We start from the raw sequence: 22,393 nt of genomic DNA, 5'->3' as shown, positions 1-22,393 counted from the left end.
CATTGCTCTTCTGTCAAGGACTCCAGTGCAATTCATCTTTTCTGTTTATTGTGAATTTGAATGTGAAGAAAAGAGAACGGCCACTGAATCCATACAAATCCTTTTTCACATCCTGGATCTATGTGAATTTGCATGATTAACTTTAACTAGATCTAATGCAAAATTGTCCATATTGCAAAGTTATTTTGAGTTTCAACAAGATAGGTTGAAAAAAATTAATTTCCCTCCTGAGCTAATATGACTCCAAAGAACTCTATCCTTTTATTTATTTATTTATTTATTTATTTATTTATTTATTTATTTTTGAAGATTTATATATTTATTTATACAAGCACTGGGTTCAGTCAGAAGCGCGGGAGGGTGAGAGAATTCACCAGAGCCCGAGCAGAGAACAGAACAGGCAGACAGAAGTACTCTGCTGAGGGGAGCAGCGGGCGGCAGGAGAGATCTGCACGCCATGTGGGACCCTCGCCCGGAGGCCTGGGATTGAACCGGCGCGGCAGAGGCTCCGGGCAGCTTCTTCGCAACCTAGTGCTCAACCGCTGCGCCACTGGAGAGGCCCGAACTCTATCCTTTTAATACTTAGAATTTCAGTAGTCTCTAATTACTTATTTTAAAGATGGAAACCTAAAGAGGTTATAGGACATACCCATGGTCACATAAGTAAGTAAGTAAGTAAGTAAGTAATCCAGTCTTAAAATTAAGACTGGAACTTGTTCTTTCCTGAAAGTGAAATTTGTCACTTAATAACCAAATGTGATGAGGAATCAAACAGAATTAAATACTCATTTGAGTCTCTCCCTAGTTGTATTCATGGAGTGGCCCTGGTCTCAAAAGGTGAAGATGTCAACATAATTACAAAGGTGACAATCTTATCCAGCATGAATATAAAACCACATCACAATTTGGATGATGATCTGTCACAACATACAAATACACAGAGTTATGTATCCAGAGAAAGGAAACATTTTACTCTTGCCTGAGGTAGAAGAATGCAATCTACTCTGTCTAATAAAAGGTCATTCTTACAGCTATTCCCATCTGCCTCACAATTTATTAATTTAGCACATATATATGTATTGACATCGATATATCAGAGGCTCTTGATAGTAAGGAAGGACTAAAGAACCTCTAAAAGATCTGCTGCACAAGGGATACTGCAATAAAAAGTAGTGCAGATTTCCCTCACAGCAAACCAAGTGTAGAAGACCCCCGAATTGTCAGAACAGCAGGCAAAGTAACCCTACTTGGCAAATGGGTCCCTGGCCAGACCTCAGAGGCTATTCTTAAGGAGGTGCACTAACACTTTAAGAAGCTGCTAACCGCACTGCACCCAGTTCCTCCCTGCTCCCTGCTCCCTGCTCCTTCACCTCCCTTGGTCAGACCGTAGCCCCGCCCCAGCCGCGCCCCAGCACCTCCCAGCCTGGCCTGGGGGCTGCGCTTCAGCCACGCCCCTGAGCGCTGGTTGGGCCTCCCGGGCATGATGAAACTTCCCGCACGCGTTACGGGAGCTGAGCGTGTTTAAAGTAAGCAGAGGCCCACCATCCAGCCGGCGGCCGTGCCCTGCGCTGTGCCTCCCGCCGCCCGAGCCGACTTGCTCTCAGGTAAGCTGGGTGCCCTTCTCCCAGCCGCAGCGCCCTTCCTCCTGTCCTGGCTGCCCCGGGGTTGGTGGGGGAAGGAGGATGCGCTGCAGCCTGAGCCAAGCCGGACATGTGGGCAGAAGCCGGTCGGCCCCACGGATACTGCAGCTCCTGCTCGGCACAGAGGGCGGGGCGGCCAGGTCCCCATTATTGCGCACCTGGATGCTAGCAGACCAGGAATTATCTCGATCGTGGTCCGAGAAGGATGGGGAGGCCGGGCGGTTTCGGATAGAAGGCGGTAACGGCCCGAGTTGGCCTCTGTGGATTTTATTATTATTATTTTTACTATGTTGCCTTGAAGCTGTGGCATTTTTGCGTTCCCGTCTTTCTGCCACAGGCGGGAGGGCCAGAGGTGCTCGCGCCCAGAGGCAGCGTTTCCTGGGTTCTAGGTCAAGGCCTCGGTGTCTGTCCTTAACCTCTGAAACCCCCACCTTCTTCATCTAGCATCCTCCATGTATTCCTTCTCTTTAGCCTGCAAGACTCGTTGAGTGACTAGCCGAACAACCCTGCCAAGAAGGATCTGTTTAGGGTCGACAGGCGGCGCGGTAAGGAAAAAGGACTGGCTTGCCTTTACTCAGTAGATAGGTATTCTGTAGGGCTGGCTTTAGATTAATGTTACTATTTTGAATAAAGGAAGTTATCCTCTCCACCGGAGGCCCAGATTATTTCTTTACTGTCCATTGCCCTGGGTTTTGGACGAATACTTTAAAAGCATTTATAACTTTTACATTAATCGCATTCTCCTAAAATTAATTAGAAATGATTTAGATCTTGGTCTTGTCCAGGTGTTGATTACTGAATTCTTTATGTAAAAATAAGGTGAATCCGTGAGGTTTAAGTAGTTGGTAAGTGGAATGGAAACTAGAAGACCTGAAATGTTGATGTCAACTTTGGCAGTCACTAACCATATGTCACTACTAAGAACTTGAAACTCTTGCTAATTTGATTTGAGATGTGCTGTAAGTGTAAATATACCATATTTTGACGGTGTAGTAGAAAAAAGCAATGTAAACTATTTTAATTTTTTAATACTATTTACCTGTTGAAATGACACTATTTTTGGCTTATTGTGTTCAATAAAATATACTTCAAATTAATTTCACCTTTTTCCCTTTACTTTTTAAATGGGGCTACTATTTAAAAATTACACATCTGGTTCACCTTTCTATTGGACAGCACCGCACCAGAAGTTCATGAGGAAATGCAGAAAATTACTGGGAACAGGCAATAGGAAAGGGGCTCTACCAGTAGGACCTTTGCCCTCCATTAATACTAATTCCAATAATGGTTACAGTTTTAATTTGCATTTTCTTGCTGGAGAAAGCAATGTGCTTCACAAACTTTTGTTCTCCTGCTTTCTGCTCCATGTTAATAGAGTGTTTCCTATAGCAGGCTTAGTAATAGGATTCAGCATTAGGAAGATGTAGGTAAGGGATTCACATGTCATTTGTTTTCAAAATGCTTTCCCCTACCATTTTTAATTGATACAGCCATCTTACTTAAATCTCAGTGAATTTTCTCACTAAGTCTCACTAAATCACTGATTCCTTTATTAAAAAAAGTAACTATCTCAATGGTTATTTTTCCAAGTTCATGGAAGGGACCGCATAGGTCATCTGACACTTCATTACCATTTTCCATTCATTTGACCTGGTCTCATCCACATTGGAGGAGGTGTAAACTATTCCTCTAAGTCATATACAATACAGTTTGAGGCATGTATACCTCAAATTAATTTTAAAAGTTATTAATAAAAAAAGAAGTCAAAGAAAGTGTTGGGTCATTTAGATACAAATGAAATGTCCTCAGAGGATTTTTCAAAATTACGTATATAATTTGAGTATGTATTTTTCTTTATGGCTTTTTTTTTGTCCCAAAATTAAACATTTGCTGCAAATTTACATTTTGAAAAAATAAAGTGGTTTCCAGGATAATACAGATATTTTGGAAAAATAAATGTTGGTGCTGGCAGCATCCAAATAAAACAGTTAGAGTTGAAAATTTCAAATTAATATTTGTAAGCATTATTAATTTACTTTTTTGCCTATAGGGATGAGCCGCCTTGTTTTTCAGAGATATTGTTGTTGTATATGTCCTGCCCACTTTGCTTTCTTATTGACCAAAGGCAACTTTGAGTCAAAAATATTTGAAAAATATGAAAAGTATACTGGTTACCTGAGGAATGGGTACAAGCAAAGAGGATAAGATAATGGCCTTGGAGTTTGGTGGAGAGTGAGTGATGCATGTGCACACATGGGGATGTGAAGTTGGATTCCCAAAACTATGTAGTCCAATAAATGACTGACAAATTAAAAAATAAAATATTTGAGAACATTTTTGTCATCTAGGACATTTTGATGGTGAACATTTTATATCCCTGTTAGTGTAAATGTTTTTGTTACAAAACTAGAATATCTGATATCAGATAATATTGCTTTCTTTTTCTCTGAATTTCTTTGATCATATTTTAATAAATCACAGATAAGCTAGTTATGAAAAGCTTATTTATGCTGTATATATGATCTTCTGTTCTACCCACTACATTCTATGTGCACATAAAGAAAGGACATTTAATTGTCTAAAAGACTGGAGAGGAGACTGTAGTAATGTGGAGTATCTTAGATTTTTGAGAGTTTTTGAGATTCTGGGGTAAAAGATTGGTGCCAGAATCTCTGGCTTGGTTGGAGCCTGCGTGTCTGTCTGTGTCTTGGAGTAAATCCAGGATGTAAAACTGGCAGGATGTAGGTCATCCATCTTTTCTGAAAATGTATATGTAAATTAAATCATTTTTCACGTACAAAACTGGTGACAAATTGCTGTAGATATACTTTATATTCAATATTTAAAGTATATACAAGTGTTTGGAATCAAATTTAATGTAGATTTGGATTAGATTTTCAATATTTAATTGGTCTGCTTTTCTCTCCACACAGAGTCCTAACATCATTACAACATGTGTGGCATTTGGGCCCTCTTTGGCAGCGATGACTGCCTTTCTGTGCAGTGTCTGAGTGCTATGAAGATTGCACACAGGGGCCCAGATGCATTTCGTTTTGAGAATGTCAATGGATATACCAACTGCTGCTTTGGATTTCACCGGTTGGCTGTGGTTGACCAGCTGTTTGGAATGCAGCCAATTCGAGTCAAGAAATATCCTTATTTGTGGCTCTGTTACAATGGTGAAATCTACAACCACAAGAAGGTAATCAGAATGAAGCCAGAACATAACCTGTATGTGATAAAACCTCAGAGCTGGTTGGTTATAAGTTTATATATTTTTGAAAAACACTTTTTACTTTTCAAAGCACATTCTGTGTTTATCATCTCATTTGCTCCAATTATCTAGATAGGAGGACACTAGTGCACAAAGAAGTGAAATGTCTTGATCACACACATACAGACTGATAAAATGGAGTTTATAAATCAACCCTAAGAATCTTTTTTCCTATTAATTTGAATATTTATTAGAACCTGCTAGGCTCTGTGTTAAGTGCTGGGGATACAATAATGAATTTAAGAGCTAGGTCCTCACTTTTTTTTTTTTTTTTTAAAGAGGATTGTATGGTTTCTGTTTCATGGCTCTAGTGTCCTGTAGTTCTGAGTTCTTATTTTTTTTTTATAGAGGCATGTTTTTATTTTATTTGTTTGTTTGTTTGTTTTGTTTATACATGCACTGGGTACAGTCAGAAGCGCGGGAGGGTGAGAGAATTCACCAGAGCCAGAGCGGGGAGCAGAGCAGGCAGAAGGACCGAAGTACACTGCTGAGGGGAGCAGCGGGTGGCAGGAGAGGTCTGCGCGCCATGTGGGACCCTCCTCCTGTGGCCGGGGAGCAGCCGGGGATCGAACCGGCGCCGCAGAGGCTGCGGGCAGCTTTGCAACCCAGCGCTCAACCGCTGCGCCACCGGGGAGGCCCTCACTTTTTTTTTTTTAAGATTTATTTATTTATACAAGAACTGGGGTACAGGCCAGAGGCATGGGAGAGTGAGAGAATTCACCAGAGACAGAGCGGGGAGCAGAACAGGCAGATGACCAAAAACATTGCTGAGGGGAGCAGGGGGCGAGACAGGAGAGGTCTGCCGCACCATGTGGCTATCTCCCTGGCTGGCTGGGAATTGAACCTGTGCTGCAGAGGCTGCGGACAGCTTCACAGTGCTGCGCTCAACCCACTGCGCCACCGAGGAGGCCCAGGTCCTCACTTTTAATAGAGCTTTTTCTGTTAGGGTCTCAAGGGAAAAAAATCTGTATAATAAACATTCAAAAAAAAAAAAATATGGTACGATGGACATGGGAGCTCTAGTTTCAGAAGGGTGGTCAGAAAAGGCCTCTTGAGGAATTGACACTTGTACTGAAACCTGATGCACAGGGCAGGGTTCAGCTGGCAAGGCAGGGGAGAACATTTTGTGAAGAGGGAATAGCAGATGTAGAGAAGGAAGAAGCTCTGGAGAAGGAAGAAGCTCTGGAATTGTGTAAGTGAATATAGTCAGATGGGCAAGGTAGGGCTGGGAAGGTAGGTAAGACCAGAGCAAGCAGGACCTGGTAGCCATTGTAAGGGGTTAGAATATCCTAACAGGAGTGAAATTTGGGGATTTTTTTTTTAAAGTGAAATTTGAGGATTTTTTTTTTTTAGGATTTATTTATACAAGAGCTGGGGTGCAGGCCAGAGATGCAGGGGTTGAGCGGATTCACCAGAGACTGAGTGGGGAACAGAACAGGCAGACAGATCGAAACATACTGCTGAGGGACGCTGTTGGTGAGACAGGAGAGGTCTACCTCGCCATGTGGGTTGCTCCCTGGCCGGCCGGGGATCGAACTCGTGTTGCAGAGGCTGCAGATTGCCTCATAGTGCGGTGCCTAACCCCTTGCACCACCAGGGAGGCACGAAATTTGAGGATTTAAAGGCAAGGACAGAATTTAATAGTTTGGCAGTGATCATATTTGTAGCTTTTATGTAATGTTGCCCTGAGGCATTTATTACTGTTGCATCCTCAACTTATAATAACAGCCAAGAGCATCATTAAAATTGGAACAGATTTCTAAGCTTGTGAAAGCTTACTCTTAGGGTGAGAGTGTGTGAGAGGGTAGAAATTCTAACCTGAGGAAGTCAAATTTGCTAAGAATATTCTAATTCAGAATTATTTGGCTACTGTTTCATAAGAAATTTTTTTATATAAAATTTGCCAGTTTCTCTTTGCTGTCATCCTCCCCAACTTTTAATTTTGAAAATTTCAAACACATGGGAAAGGATAAAATTTAGATGGAATAATTATTAATGTTTTAATATGTTTCCTTATTTCTGTTTTTACATATATGCACACACATGTTTTGATTTTTTTTGGCTGAATCATTTTAGAGAAATATAATTTTTTTTAAGATTTATTTATTTATACAAGAACCGGGGTATAGCCCAGATGTGCGGGAGGGTGAGAGGATTCACCAGAGACAGAGTGGGGAACAGAACAGGCAGACCGATGAAATACACTGCTGAGGGGAGCAGCGGGCACGACAGGAGAGGTCTGCCGCACCATGTGGGACCCTCACCAGCTGGCCGGGATCGAACCTGCGATGCAGAGGCTTCAGACAGCTTCCCAGCACTGCGCTCAACCACCTGCACCACCAGGGGAGGCCCTAGAGAAATATAATTTCTCTAAATATGATCCTAAATATCTTTTTTTAAAATTTTATCTGATTTTATTTTATTTTTTAAAGCTTTTATTTATTTATTTATACAAGCACTGGATACAGACAGAAGCACGGGAGGGTAAGAGAATTCACCAGAGCCAGAGCGGGGAACAGAACAGGCAGACTGACGAAATACACTGCTGAGGGGAGCAGTGGGCATGGCATGGGAGGTCTGTGTGCCATGTGGGACCCTCGCCGGTGGCCAGGGATCGAACTGGCGCTGCAGAGGCTGCGGGCAGCTCGCAGCCCAGTGCTCAACTGCTGCGCCACCAGAGGAGGCCCTCCTAAATATCTCTTAAGAATAAGATTTCTGCCTAAGACCAACACTATTATTTAAATCTAGATTACCAGGTTTCTCTTAATATCACCTAATATCCATAATACCGTCTAGTATCCAGTTCATATTAAATTTTCACATGTGTCCCAATAATATCATTTTTTAAAAAAGATTTATTTATTTATACAAGAACTGGAATGCAGACCAGAGGCACAGGAGAGTGAGAGAATTCACCAGAGACAGAGCCAGGAGCAGAAGAGGCAGACGACCAAAAACACTGCTGAGGGGAGCAGCGGGCGAGACAGGAGAGGTCTGCAGCACCATGTGGCTATCTCCCTGGCCAGCCAGTATCGAACTGGCACTGTAGAGGCTGCGGACAGCTTCACAGCGCAGCGTTCAATCCGCTGCACCACCAGGGAGGCCCCCAATAATATATTTATAGCTGATGTTTTTGTATGTTTTGAGTCAGATTTCATTCAAAGTCATACTTGTTTTTAATGTTTCTTGGTATATTTTGTCCCTTTTTTGATATAAGCCTGTCATCCTTGAGAAGGGGTTTATATTCTTGCCAGCCTTGGGTCATTTTTCTCTCTAAACAATAACTTTTACTATTGCTTATTACCTGCTTATAGGAACACTCTCAATAATAGTCTTCTCATTTGAAAAACTTACAGTTATCAGCAATTCTTTTCATACATTTTTTAAGAGTCTACTCTGTACCAGGCACCATTTCTCTAGGTGCTTGGAGATGAAATGGTGAACAGGAAAGATAAGAATGGAAGTTCTTGATAGTAGTGATAGAGGAAGGGAACAGTCAAAACTTTCTTGCTAAGCCCCATGTACGTGGGAATGCTGGGTTATATTGTGGAATAGCCTGATATTCACCTTAAATCATAGGAAATACCTTATTTTACTTAAACAATATTGTGGCTTTGTTAATTTTTCTCCACAATGATGAAAAGTTAGACATTTCAAAAATATTTCCATTCTAAATTGGCTAAATATTTTGGTTTTTTTGGAAGCGTAGTTGTTCCATCTTCCAATCTAAGCTATGTAGCTTGAACAGATAGAGAAGAATAGAATGTCATTTTATGTGTGTATATAGTATTCTGCACCATACCTCTAAAGCACTCTTTTTTTTTTTTTTTTTTTGATGAAAATGAAAATTTACTGCTACTACTAATAAAATACAGCCAGAGGTGAGCTGGGACTGGTGGCAGATTAGTCAAAGAGAGGAGGAATCTGAGTGAAGGCTGGAGCAAAGTAGAGGCCCCTTCCCTGCAGGGCAATGTCAGGGGCTTGAAACCAACAAGTCAAATGGCAATAGGATTTCTGGATGGTGACAGGATATGAGAGGTTTTATCCTTGACATTTATCTAAGTGTGGTTTCAGGAAAGTAGGAAGTAGTACATGTGAATCATTAACCATAGATTACCTGCAAGGTTATGGCCAAAGAGCAACAGTGAAGAGGCAATAGTGGTAGAGAGTAGTTTTGGAAAACTGTTACTTGTTAATATCATTGAATGCTTTAAGGACATTTATCCTGCCAGTACTTCAGCCCAGAAGGGGCATAAAATAGTTTCCAAACCCCACCTATTAAGAGACAGGATTTTATTATCTCTCAGAGTCGGCAGAGGTGACCAGGAGGTGGCTCTGTAATCACTACAGGAAACCAAAGCCCATTTGTGGAAAGTTCTGTGAATGCTTATAGACAAAAAGTTCACAAATTCTAGAGTGAGATTGTGAAGCACATTTTATAGGCCATACATACACAGATTTAGATTTACGTTTTAAAGTTTTAAAAACATGTTTTAAATGTTTAAACTTACCCATGATTTGCATCTAATTTTATGTGAACCATGTCTCTCTTCATTGTCAACCAAAATCTGCGTATGAATACAACGAAAGAAGAAACCAAGGACTTGTCCCCCTGTGTTTGCCTTGGTGATATACCACCAGAATCTGGGTGTAGCTTAATCAAACTCTCACTCTGCATGAGGTGGGAGTGATAGCCTCTTTGCTGTCCTTTGGTGCCTTTGGACTAACCAAACTCTCCTATTGTTTTGTCTATTGGTGAGATAGTAGCTCTTATGTCACTGCAGTGGTGGAGGACTCGATGTTGTAGTCCTCCTTGGGAACCAGAAGCTTTTTTTTGACAAGGTTTCTATCATTGTGATGGAGTCATTTATCATGTGTATATATATATATATACACACACACATATATACACACACACCTATTTGCTTAAGTTACATATATGTGTATATATATACATACATATCTATTAAATATACGCCAATATATATACATTATAGTGTGTATATACTATACATTTTCATTCTTCCACACATTACTCTTCTGATAAGTAGCCTCTGCATTCTATATTGTCAGAATGCCGCTGAAGTTATCGAAGGTTTAGCTTTTTATGTTGTAAAGAATTTATAGGATTGTGGGTTCAAATAAGCTATAATTTGATAATTCCATGATTGTTCCAAATCACTGAAATGGAGGAAATGAAACATTGAAGCACTTTTGCAATTGAAACATTTTAGTGATTGCACAAGGATTCTAACTTTTTTGTTTTGCTATTCTTTCCTTAAGCTGCAACACCATTTTGAATTTGAACACCAGACCAAAGTGGATGGTGAGATAATCCTACATCTTTATGACAAAGGAGGAATTGAACAAACAATTTGCATGTTGGATGGGGTGTTTGCATTTATTTTACTGGATACTGCCAATAAGAAAGTGTTTCTGGGCAGAGATACCTATGGAGTCAGACCTTTGTTTAAAGCCATGACAGAAGATGGATTTTTGGGTGTGTGCTCAGAAGCTAAAGGTAATGATAGAATTTTTCTATAGGTTTTCTGTATGGCCTTCAAACTACTGATTTTTTTCACTATAATTTTGCCATTCTCAAAAAGTAAATAATTAGAGTTATACAGAATCTAATCTTTCAGACTGTTTTCCTTAACTTTTCAGTGTTCCTCTAAGTTTCCCAGTGGTAAAATCATTTCTTTTTTACCACAGAGTAGTATTTTACTATATGCAGGTGTCCCACTTGACTCATTTTTGGATTATCCATTTTTGATTGGGTTATTTGTCTCTGTTTATACACTTGTAATAATTCCTTACATTATTCTAGATAGAAATTCATTATGTTCAGTAACATTGCAGGATATAAGATCAATATACAAAAATTAATTGTATTTAATTGACACTCTTGCAGTGAACACTTTATGCCTGTAATAAATAATCTAAAAATGAAGACAACAACTCCCTTTATAATAGCATCAGAGAATAAAATACTTAGAAATAAGCTTACCAAAAGAAGTGTAAAACTTGTACTTTGAAAACTATAAAGCACCATTGAAAGAAATGAAAGATCTAAGGAAATGGAAGATCATCCCATGATCATGAAGTGAAAACTTAACATCATTAAGATGGTACTACTCCCCAGATTGATCTTCAGATTCCGCATGATCCCTATCAGAATCCCAAATGATTTCTCTGTAGAAATTGACAAACTGACTCTAAAATTCATACGGAAGTGTAAGGGATCCAGAATAGCGAGGCAAGATCACAAAACAATCTGAAAAATGAAGAGCAAAGGACTCATTTTCTGATTTCAACGCACTTTATCCAAAACAAGGGAAATCAGGACATTGTTACTAGCACAAGAATGGGCACATAAATAAATACAAAGAATGGGCAGGCTATATAAAAACTCATATATCTAAGTCAACTTATTTTCAGCAGGACCCTGAGATAATTCAGTGGGGAAAAGAATAATCCTTTTAACAACTGGTGCTGAGATAACTGGATATACAACATTCATGCAAAAAAAAAAGAAGTTGGAGTTTTACCTCCACACCATATACTAAAATCAAAAAGTAAAAACTAAAATTATAAAAATCTTAGAAGATAACATAGAGAAAAAGCTTCATGTCCTTGGATTTCAAAAATATTTCTTATATATGACACCAAAAGCACAAGCAAGAAAAGAAAAACAGATAGATAGGGCTTCATTAAAGTTAAACATTTTTATGCCAAAAAGGATACCATCAACAAAGTGAAAAGACATCCACAGAATAGCAATTTTTGGACAGAAAACTAGAACTTTATCTTTTATCGCTCACCTAGACAGCAGTAATATCCTAAAATCTGGTCTTCCTGCTTGCCTCTTTGCGTCATTCTGTAACATCTTTTTTCAATTAGTTCTCATATTTAAAATTGGCTGAAACAGCATAATGAGACCAAGAAAAGCGAAATTAGTATGCATACCACAGTCATGAGACCGATACCTGATAGATACCACACCAGTAATAGATAACTGAATCGGTCTATTTTCAGGCATTTGTAGTATGATCAAATGGCAAAGAACAAGTATATGTTGAATACTACTAAGGAAACTTGGCAAAGGGAAAACAAGGGAGAAGCAAACTCCTTATTTCTGTCTGTCTCCTTGGGCCTGATGGTAACTTCACATCCAATTTACCCTCCGAAATTTGACTTATTTTTTGCATCCTTCTTAACTCCCCCTTTTTAGACTTTTACCTACAGAGCTGCAACAGTTTTTCCTTTCCTACTGCTTTCAGAATAACCTATTAAAAACTCACCTGGTCATGCTACTTCCTGCTTAAACCTTAAATTATTCCTTGTCCACTGTTATGTGTGAGACCCACTAGCTAGTGACAGGGTCTGAGTCTCATCCATCTCTAAATTAGCACAAATAGACAAATTAAGCTTATATATCACAACAAATATTCTATATAGTCAGGCTGTTTCTATTTAAAATAAGATACTGATTTTGTAGCAGTGATCATGGTGATATCAGATTGGTTACTCCTGTGAGAATTTATTTATTTATTTATTTTTAGAGGAAGAGAAAGTTTATTAAGGAGAAAAGGAACAGAAATAAAGTGTCCAGTGAGAATTTATTGAGGTAGTTTAGATGATAATCTTTAATTTATATACAGTGCATAACAACTAGTTAAGGAATACACATTCAATTTCTTAGTATCTGATTTTAAAGTACCCATTAGTGAATCATTTTGCCTGCCAAAGGACTGGGGACCATCACTGTTCACTTACAATATATCAGTGATGACAAAGAAATGATTGCCAGGATATCATAAAATTAATAGTTTCAGGTCCATCTCTCTTCTTAATAAATGTACCTTTCCTTTTTGTGTATGCTTGATTTATTATAGAAAATAGATTTTCTTTATTAGAAATTAAAAGTAGGGCCTCCCCGGCGGCACAGCGGGTTGAACACAGTGCTGTGAATCTGTCTGCAGCCTCTGCAGTGCCGGTTCGATTCCCAACCAGCCAGGAAGAATCCCACATGGCACTGCAGACCTCTCCTGTCTCGCCCGCTGCTCCCCTTGCAGTGCTTTTGGTCTGTTTGCCTTTTCTGCTCCTGGCTCTGTCTCCGGTGAATCCTCTCACCTTCCCACGACTCTGGCTTGTACCCCAGCTCTTGTATAAATAAAATTAATCTTTTTTTTTTTTCCAAAAAAGAAACTCAAAGTAATTTCCAGAAGAAATTGGAAATTGCTTTGAATTACCAGAAATCAGTGTAATTTTGCTTTATATCCCTGTCCACTATCATCTCTCTAGTAAATAGTAAATAAAGTTTGGGGGTATTAAACTTTTTTCCTGTTTTGCTTACATAATAAACATTTGCTTGCATTTAAAAAGGAATATAGAAGATATTAACTAACTATGAAAGTTATTCTGATGTGTTATCCTAATGTGAACAAACATAGCATGTGGTAAATACTTACCTTTTTGAATTTGTAGGTCTTGTTAATGTGAAGCACTCAATGACTCCTTTTTTGAAAGTGGAGCCTTTTCTCCCTGGACACTATGAAGTTTTGGATTTAAAACCAAATGGCAAAGTTGCATCAGTGGAAATGGTTAAATATCATCATTGTCGAGATGAGCCTCTGCACGCCCACTATGACAGTGTGGAGAAACTATTCCCAGGTAATAAAGCAAAGCCCCCACCTACCTCCTCCTTATCTCTCTCTCCCTAAGGGAAATTATATTCTCAAATCATAGGGATGATTTCAGTTTGAAGACCTATTTCCTATTTAATTTAGAAGTGACTTACTGGGATTTGGCAAATTCTGTTGTTGAACCAAAGCCATCATGATAGATGTAGATGATTGTGTACCTCATTTCAATAAATATTTCAGTCAAATCTCTCTGGAACTTTTTCCTTTACTTTATGTGTTTATAGGTTTTGAGCTAGAAACTGTGAAGAGCAACATCCGGATCCTTTTTGACAATGCTGTTAAGAAACGTTTGATGACAGATAGAAGGATTGGCTGCCTTTTATCAGGTGAAGTCAGTTTAATAAAAAGTGTGTATTTAGGTTAAATGATTCCCATTATAGAATGAAAAAAGTATTTGGTCAGCTGCATTTAATATAGTAACATACCTCCTCAGACTTATACTATTAATGTTATATATAAAAGTTATATTATTGATGTAAGTGAACTAGTAAACATTCGTTAGAATTCTGTGTAATGATTTTTAGCCAAATACTGTTGCCAGGTTATATGTTAGATTTTTGTCTTTTTAAAATTGATTTTTCACTTTATGAAACTTGGAGATTTTAGGTATGAAACTCTTTTCGTGGTCATTTATAGAAACATAAATCACATCTAACCCTCTCTTATGCAAGGCATGTAACCAGTGCACTTCCTGACTTGTTCACAGGGGGCTTGGATTCCAGTCTGGTTGCTGCCACATTGTTGAAGCAGCTAAAAGAAGCTCAAGTGCAGTATCCTCTCCAGACATTTGCGATTGGCATGGAAGATAGTCCTGATTTACTAGCTGCTAGGAAGGTAAGATGGTATTCTGCCCCGTATGTATATCAATAGTTAAGAAAGACTTATTAGGGTCTCCCTGATGGTGCAGGGGTTAAGATTCAGTGCTGTTAAGCTGTCTCCAGCCACTATAGCACTAGTTCAATCCCCTGCAAGGGAGCTAACCCACATGGTGCAACAGACCTCTCCTGTCTCACCTACTGCTCCCCTCAGCAGTATATTTCAGTAGATCTGCCTATTCTGCTCCCCACTCTGTCTCAGGTGAATCCGCTTACCCATCATATCTCTGACCTACACACCTGTTCTTGTATGCATAAATACATAAAAATACATCTTTCAAAAAAATAAAAACTTATTAGTAAAATGAAAATCGAGTCAACAGTTGATCAATCTCTGCTTGGGCTGCAGTACTGATTCAGGTAACTGCTTTAAATCAAATATATTAAACAACATGAAATACCTGTTGAAATACCAACTGTGTCATACACTATATTCCGGGTACTTTATCTACTACAACCCCTGCAGTCTTCACAAGCTCATGTTAAAAATTTGGTCCTTTTGAAAGTAAGGGCATGCTGTAGTGGTTAACACTACAGACTGTAGAGCCTGACTGCTGGTTTCAAATCCTAGCTCCCCCATACAACTCTTCATTCATCTAATGGGAGGGATTGTGCATAGGATAGAACCTAGCATGTAGTAAGTACTTAGTGAATGTTCGCTGTTGTTATAAACAACATTTTTCATTTGCTGTAAAGCACTATGTTTAAAACTATGGGCAGAGGGGACCTTGTTCACATTCAGATTCAGTTTCAGGAGATGTTATTCCTACTTTGGAAGAACTTACACAGAATGGATGAGAAAGAGGTAGTGAAGAGCTAGCTAGTGCTTGCAGAGAAAGCGAGTTGATCAATGCTGACCCCTAATAAGCTGAAGGGGATAGAGTAAGGGGAAGAAGCATTTTATTTTGGGACAACATCTTGAATGTAAAACAGGCATTTTAGGAGGGTCAAAAAGGAGGCCAAAGTTAGGCTGGGATCATGTTGGACTAGAGAGAGATGAGGTGGGTTTGGCAGAACAGTTGTGTGTGTGTGTTGGTGATATAAGGACAGGCTGATTGGAAGCTTCTTGACTGTTAGGTTGAAGTCTTGGAGTGAGAAATGCTGCTGGGAGATCTACCTCTTGGTTGAATGGAGGACAGAGTCCAGGAGGCAAAGAAACCTGACTGGGTGGGACTTGTATGTGGTGGTTGGAGAATCATTTTCCCTTATTTTGCCTTGTTTGTTTTCCCACTGTTAATTCATAATGCCTTGGGAACTACTGTCATATTACAGTTTAAGAAGTAGTACTTTAAATAACAAGGATATGGATTTTTCTTTATATAATCAGGTGGCAAATCATATAGGAAGTGAACACCACGAAGTCCTCTTTAACTCTGAGGAAGGCATTCAGGCCCTGGATGAAGTCATATTTGCTTTGGAAACTTATGATATCACAACAGTTCGTGCTTCAGTAGGTAAGCTATTTTAAGATAGAAAAGCTTTTTTTTTTTTTTTAAATACAGGCATAGCTTGGAGATATTGTGGTTTGTTTTGAAACTGCTGCAATAAAGCAATGTTGCAATAAAGTGAGTCACAAGTTTTTTGGTATCTCATAGCATATAAAAGTTTATTTTAGCGTATAAAAGTTAATGCTGATACTTGCTATAGACTGTTAAGTGTGTGGTAGCGTTTTGTTAAAAAAAAAATGTACATACTTTAATTCAAAATTACTTTATTGCTGAAAGAGGCCAGCCATCATCGGACTCTTCAGTAAGTTAAAATTTTGTTGGTAGAGGGACCAACACCAATCACAGTGATTCAGTATTCTTAAACTTCTCTAATGAGAGAATTTGACTGGGCTCCATTGCAAAGTTGAGAACATGCCTTCTCAAACTCTCAACTTTGCTAACCAAGGGAGTGAAATTGTTTCTTGAAGGGCAAAAATCTTAGGTATTGTAATGGTTATGACCCTCCAAAAGGCCACAGAACAGAAACATATCTGGTATTAATGTTTTATTAGGGTTTGGGCAATTAGGAAAAAGTGCAACAAAGTTTGTCTAGGGAATTAAAAATGAAATAAAGTTAAGAGCAAAATTACATTCCTGGTTTAACGGGAATTTTAAGCAGGGAACCAACATAAATAGTATAATATGTATAGTACTCTTAACTACATGTGAAATTTGATGAATGGGGTGTGGAAAAAAAAAAATAAGCAAACTAAAACTAAACCACAAAACCCCAACTCATTATTTTTACGTAGTAAAACTGGTATAAAAGATAGGAATTTTTGTTTTAGATAATCAAGTCATTGTTCAGCTTAGTAAATTTTAAATGGACATTCTTGGTCTAAAAGCATTAAAAATATGAATTCTATTTATAAACTTGTAGAATGATTCCAGGCTATTTCCTTGCAACAGTGCACTTTGGGATTAAGTACATACACACGGTTTATATGTATATGGCTAATATTTGGGGAACTTTATTAATATACAGTCTAACCTAATAACAAAACTTGCAATCATTTCCAAAAGCCAAGTAGAAGGCATTTTTGGTAGAGGGTTATGCTGACATTAATAACAATTTCTGTCTCTTTTTAAAGGTATGTACTTAATTTCCAAGTACATTCGGAAGAACACAGATAGTGTGGTGATCTTCTCTGGAGAAGGTTCAGACGAACTTACCCAGGGTTACATATATTTTCACAAGGTAAGCTTTCTGAAATGGAGGGATAATGGTGCTAGATAAAGGGACGTATGAATTATGTAACTATTTGACTATTTTTCTATCCTCTGTCTTTATTATAGCAATAAGTTTTGAATATCTTGTGAGGTATGTGAGGAAATCTGAGAGTGTCTGCTTTGTATTTCTTTGGGGGAGAAAGAAGTCTTAAGAGTGTCAGATTACTTCTATTCTTTAAGACTTGTTAAGCATGAGAATCACATTTCTGCTATTTCTTAATCCCCTGTAGGATTATGGTTATTGCACAGCATGTCCATTTTATTGTTGTAACACTAACAGTTTGGGTGTGTTATACAACAAATGTTGTATAAAGCATTTGATCTCTTCTCTAAACTTTGCTTTTTATCTCTAAAGTAGGAATATATGTAAGAGTAAAAAATAAAAACTATTCACTGTGCCAAAAGCAAAGTTGTTGGTGTGTTTATAACTTTAGCTATTTTTTTGTGAAACAGGCTCCCTCTCCTGAAAAAGCTGAGGAGGAGAGTGAGAGGCTTCTGAAAGAACTCTATTTGTTTGATGTTCTCCGTGCAGATAGAACTACTGCTGCCCACGGGTAACTCAGTATTTTAAGAAGCCATTGTTAAAAAAACCCCAGAAACAAAAAGCTCAATAACAGATTTTTTTTTCTTTTTCATGTGGCTGTGTGTGTTAAAGGCTTTCTTCTTGTATTATTTTTTATTGAGTTGGCTTGTAACACTATATGATTTAGAGGTAGGTTCACACCTCTTCAGATGTACTTTACCACACCATCCCCACCACCAAAGGTGGCACCCATAATTGGACTCCCTGCTCCCTTTGCTCCTCGCCCTGCCTCCCCCTCTGGTAGTCTCAACTCTACAGGCAATTATCTAGAGTTTGTTTGTGGTTTAGTTTGTTTCTTGTTTTGTTTCTTTATATTCCACATAGGAATAAAATCACCTGGTATTTGTCTTTCTTCTGATTTATTTCACTTAGCATAATCCCTTCTCATTCCATCCATGTTGTCATAAATGGCAACAGTTCATCTTTACATAGCTGAGTAGTATTCCACTGTGCATATATACCACATCTTCCTGATCCACTCATCTGTCCTTGGACACTTAAGTTGTTTCCATAACTTGGCTATTGTAAATAGTGCTGCAATGGACATAGGAGCTCACATGTCCCTTTATATTAGTGTTTTTGTGTTCTTTTCCTGGTAGGTACCCAGAAGTGGAAGTGCTGGGATCCCATGATGGATCTATTTTTAGTATTTTGAGACCTCCACACTGTTTTCCACAGGGACTGGACTAATCCCAACAATGTACAAAGCTTGTCTCTTACCTTAGCCCCACAGAAATTAGGTAAATTCACCGTGCTGTGGTGGTAACGGTGAAAGGATTTCTATAATTTGTTTTAGATGAAGTTTCCATCTTTAAAGCATAACAGCATTCTGCTCTTATCTTCCCAACTGAGAGGGAAGACAGTTCTTTTTGAATTTTGTTAAGAGAAGTAAAGATTATACACCCTGCCGTGAGGACCCTGCATCATAGTGGATGTTTTGGTGATGCTGAGTGGGGTTAGGGCACTGAAGATAAGATACAAGATGTAGGATTTTATTATAAAACCAGGTTTCTATGGAATCATTTCTAACTGGCTAAAGTTTTCACTTTTTAGCTCATAACTATTGCACTTTTTTTAGTTAACTTGGGAAATTGAAGATTCTTATATGAAGAACTAACCACATTAAATGTTTAAAGTTGTTTCTAGCAAATCACACTTAGATTAGTTTAATCACACTTACATACTGGTTTATATTAACTACTGTATGTAAATCATTAATTATCATTATAGTTGTTAATAGGATAAGATGGTCTCACCTAGAAAAAAACTTAGAAAAGTCTAGATAAGGTATCTTTTTTGATGATCAGGTCACTCTTGATTCTTAACTTTGCTTTTTGAGATGCACCTTTAATTGTTCATGGAACTTTATTCTGTGTTTTTTTTTTTTTTAATTTCTTCTATGAGATAATACATGTTAGTTTTAATGAAGGGTCTATATTCATCTATTAATGTAAGGCAATCAATTAGAAGGACTGTAAAAATGATTTTATAATCTTATATTAACATCTGGTTGAATTGTTAAGAGATTTTAAATCAGAATCTAAATTGATAGTCATTAAGTATTCATCTTGAGTTAGATTTTCTTCTTTTCTCCTTTAAGCCTTGAATTGAGAGTCCCATTCCTGGATCATCGATTTTCTTCTTATTACTTGTCTCTGCCACCAGATATGCGAATTCCCAAGGTAGGTGAATCAATTTGAGATAAAAACTATCCATTGGTGTCAGTTATTTTTAGAACATTTACTGATGTTACTTTTGTTTTCAATTCAGAATGGGATAGAAAAACATCTCTTGAGAGAGACATTTGAGGACTCTAATCTGATACCTAAAGAGATTCTCTGGCGACCAAAAGAAGCCTTCAGTGATGGAATAACCTCAGTTAAGAATTCCTGGTTTAGGATTTTACAGGAATTTATTGACCATCAGGTAAAATCATTAAACATCATTAAAAACATTTTCTGGAATGGGACAATTTAGATGCAGAGTTATAACTGCCATTCATTTTGTAGTTTAAATGTTTTATGTCTTACAGTCAAGGTATCCTATAAGTAGTACTTCCTTTATGAGAACTACATAGCATCTAGAACTGAAAGAGAGAGAGGGGAGACTTATAGAGCATCATAGACTTACCAGTCATCCCTGACCAGTCATCAATTCACACATTTTGGGCACCTGCTGGGTGTCAGACATTGTTAGGCACAATTATATAAAACATTCAGAGCCACTAAGTGTTAGAAAAATGTATGTGAGTGTCCCTTCAGAGTCACTGCAGCTACATATTTTATCATTTTCTAAGTGATTGATGATGAAAGGGTTTCTTGTACAGTCATGCTTTTCATACTTTTTTTTTTTGGTTTGCGGAATCCGATTAAATACAAGTATTTCCTTGTTTTGAACAACCATTTTGCTCTTACACTCTTACAGGTTGATGATGCAATGATGGCAACGGCAGCCCAAAAATTTCCCTTCAATACCCCTAAAACTAAAGAAGGTTTTTACTACCGTCAAATCTTTGAACGTCACTACCCAGGCCGGGCTGATTGGTTGACACATTACTGGATGCCCAGGTGGATCAGTGCTACGGACCCTTCTGCCCGCACTCTGACCCATTACAAGTCAGATGCCAAAGCTTAGGGTGAACGAGCAAATGTTTCTTCTTGTTGTGAAGGGTCGGGGTTTGGAGGGAAGATACAGCAGCAATGAGCTTCATCCATTCAGGCTTGCTAGGGCATGAAAAAAATAAAAGTCTTAATCTGAAATATTTCTATAGTCCTTTATATTAGTATAGTTCCTTTATCAGAAATAAGTGGAGGGCCTCCCTGGTGGTGCAAGGGGTTACATCTTAGCACTATGAAGCTATCAGCAGCCACTGCAGCATGAGTTCAATCCCAGGCCAGGGAGCTAGCCACATGGCACAGGAGACCTCTCCTGTCTCACCTGCTGTTCCCCTCAGCAGTATGTTTCAGGGGATCCACCTGTTTTGCTCCCCATTCTGTCTCTGGTGAATTCTCTCACCCTGTACCTCTGGCCTGTACCCCAGTTCTTGTATGCATAAATAAATAAATCTTCAAAAAAGGTAAGTGGAAATTGAGCAGCTTTTATTGTATAAATGTTAGGTAGTCAGTGGGCTACAAAAAGGGAAAATGGTCTGATATTGTAGAATTCCCAAGTGCCCTCCTGGCAGGGCTGTTTCAGAAGACACACAAGTCCTCCTTGCAGTCCTTGACCATCCTAGCATGCTCCTCTCACAGTTTCCCTCCCTTAATTTTATCTGCATTCCTAACAGCTGGCTAGGCAGTCTGGAGAGGTGAGTCTAAGTATTCATTTTGTAAGATGGTAATTCATTTTTCCTTTTTTAAAACTTTTTTAAAGCTTTATTTATGCATAGAGGAACTGGGGTATAGGCCAGAGGTGCAGAGGGTGGAGGGGTGGGGGATGGAGTGAGAGGATTCACCAGAGACAGAGCAGGGAGCAGAACAGGCAGACTGACTGAAATATGCTGCTGAGGGGAGCATCAGGGAGACAGGAGGGTCTGCTGTCCCGTGTGGGTCACCTCCCTGGCCAGGGATCCAGCTTGTGCTGCAGTGGCTGCCGATAGCTTCATAGTGCTAAGATGTAACCCCTTGCACCACCAGGGAGGCCCATTTCCTTTTTATTTTGAGCCAATGACTTTTCTGGAGACTATTGTTCTAGATCAAGGGTCATCAAATTTTTTCTGTCAAGGAACAGATAGCAAATATTTTAAGCTTTATGAACTATTCGACTCCGCTCTTGTAGTGTAAACCCTGTGAACAAGTGGGCTTGGCAACTAAACAACTTGGCAAATAAACAACTTTATTTACAAAAGTAGGCAGGTGGGAGGGGAGGGGCTGGATTTGGCTGTAGGCTGTAGTTGCTCAACACTGCTCTCTTAGAGGAAAAACACAGGCACATACTTCTGGTGAAAGAAGAAAGCATTCTGAAAAGTTATGAAAAGGGAGACTATAACAAGGAAATATTCAATGAACAGGTACAAGATTGTCATTTGAATGCTCATTGGTTGTTTAGTAACAACACTTTGATATATACTTTACCCTTGAACAAAAGGGGTTGGAACTGTACTTATACACAGATGGACACCACACCTGAGGAATTAGAATTAGCACATGATTTAATGGAGATGAATGCTTGTGAACCAGTGTCTAGTGATGAAGAAGAAGACATAGGACAAGTAGTACCAAAAACAGTCTGGCAGAAGAGTTTCCATTATTCAAGCCTGCTTTTGATTTCTTTTACGTGAATCTTCTAGGATACGGGCACCGAAATGAAAGCAAATAGTGGAAGAACTGGTAGCTTTTTTTAAAAAAAGATTTATTTATGCATACAAGAGCTGGGGTACAAGCCAGAGGTGTGGGGGTATAAGGGAATTCACCAGAGACAGAGCGGGGAGCAGAACAGGTGGATCTACTGAAATACACTGCTGAGGGGAGCAGCAGGCGGGACAGGAGAGGTCTGCTGTGCCATCTGGGTAGCTCCCTGGCCAGGGATCGTACTCGTGCTGCAGTGACATTAGAGAACTTCATATTGCTGAGACTTAGCCCCTTGTGACAAGAACTGGTA

The 22,393-nt window shown here is 38.8% G+C and overlaps 1 protein-coding gene across 2 annotated transcripts; it reads left to right on the top strand.

Annotated features, from left to right (window-relative positions):
- Positions 1–1,495: 1,495 nt before the first annotated feature.
- ASNS (asparagine synthetase (glutamine-hydrolyzing)) lies at positions 1,496–20,546 on the top strand. 2 transcript variants are annotated; one of them, XM_037508139.2, is made up of 13 exons: positions 1,496–1,604; positions 2,112–2,185; positions 4,574–4,842; positions 10,198–10,435; positions 13,402–13,587; positions 13,844–13,945; positions 14,326–14,453; positions 15,822–15,948; positions 17,073–17,179; positions 17,665–17,765; positions 19,395–19,476; positions 19,565–19,720; positions 20,219–20,546. In XM_037508139.2, the coding sequence occupies exons 3-13, from the start codon at positions 4,594–4,596 to the stop codon at positions 20,426–20,428; spliced, it is 1,686 nt and encodes a 561-aa protein (XP_037364036.1). In that variant the 5' UTR covers positions 1,496–1,604; positions 2,112–2,185; positions 4,574–4,593; the 3' UTR covers positions 20,429–20,546. The 2 variants fall into 2 exon arrangements, with proteins under 2 accessions (XP_037364036.1, XP_037364040.1); XM_037508143.2 differs by lacking the exon at positions 1,496–1,604 and adding an exon at positions 1,805–1,878.
- Positions 20,547–22,393: the final 1,847 nt, after the last annotated feature.

Source organism: Talpa occidentalis, unplaced genomic scaffold (assembly GCF_014898055.3).
Source record: "Talpa occidentalis isolate TD23 unplaced genomic scaffold, MPIMG_talOcc4v2.1, whole genome shotgun sequence".
NCBI classification, from domain to species: Eukaryota; Metazoa; Chordata; class Mammalia; order Eulipotyphla; family Talpidae; genus Talpa; species Talpa occidentalis.
The sequence above is the reverse complement of the archived record's forward strand: the minus strand, read 5'-3'. Positions and strand labels throughout refer to the sequence as shown.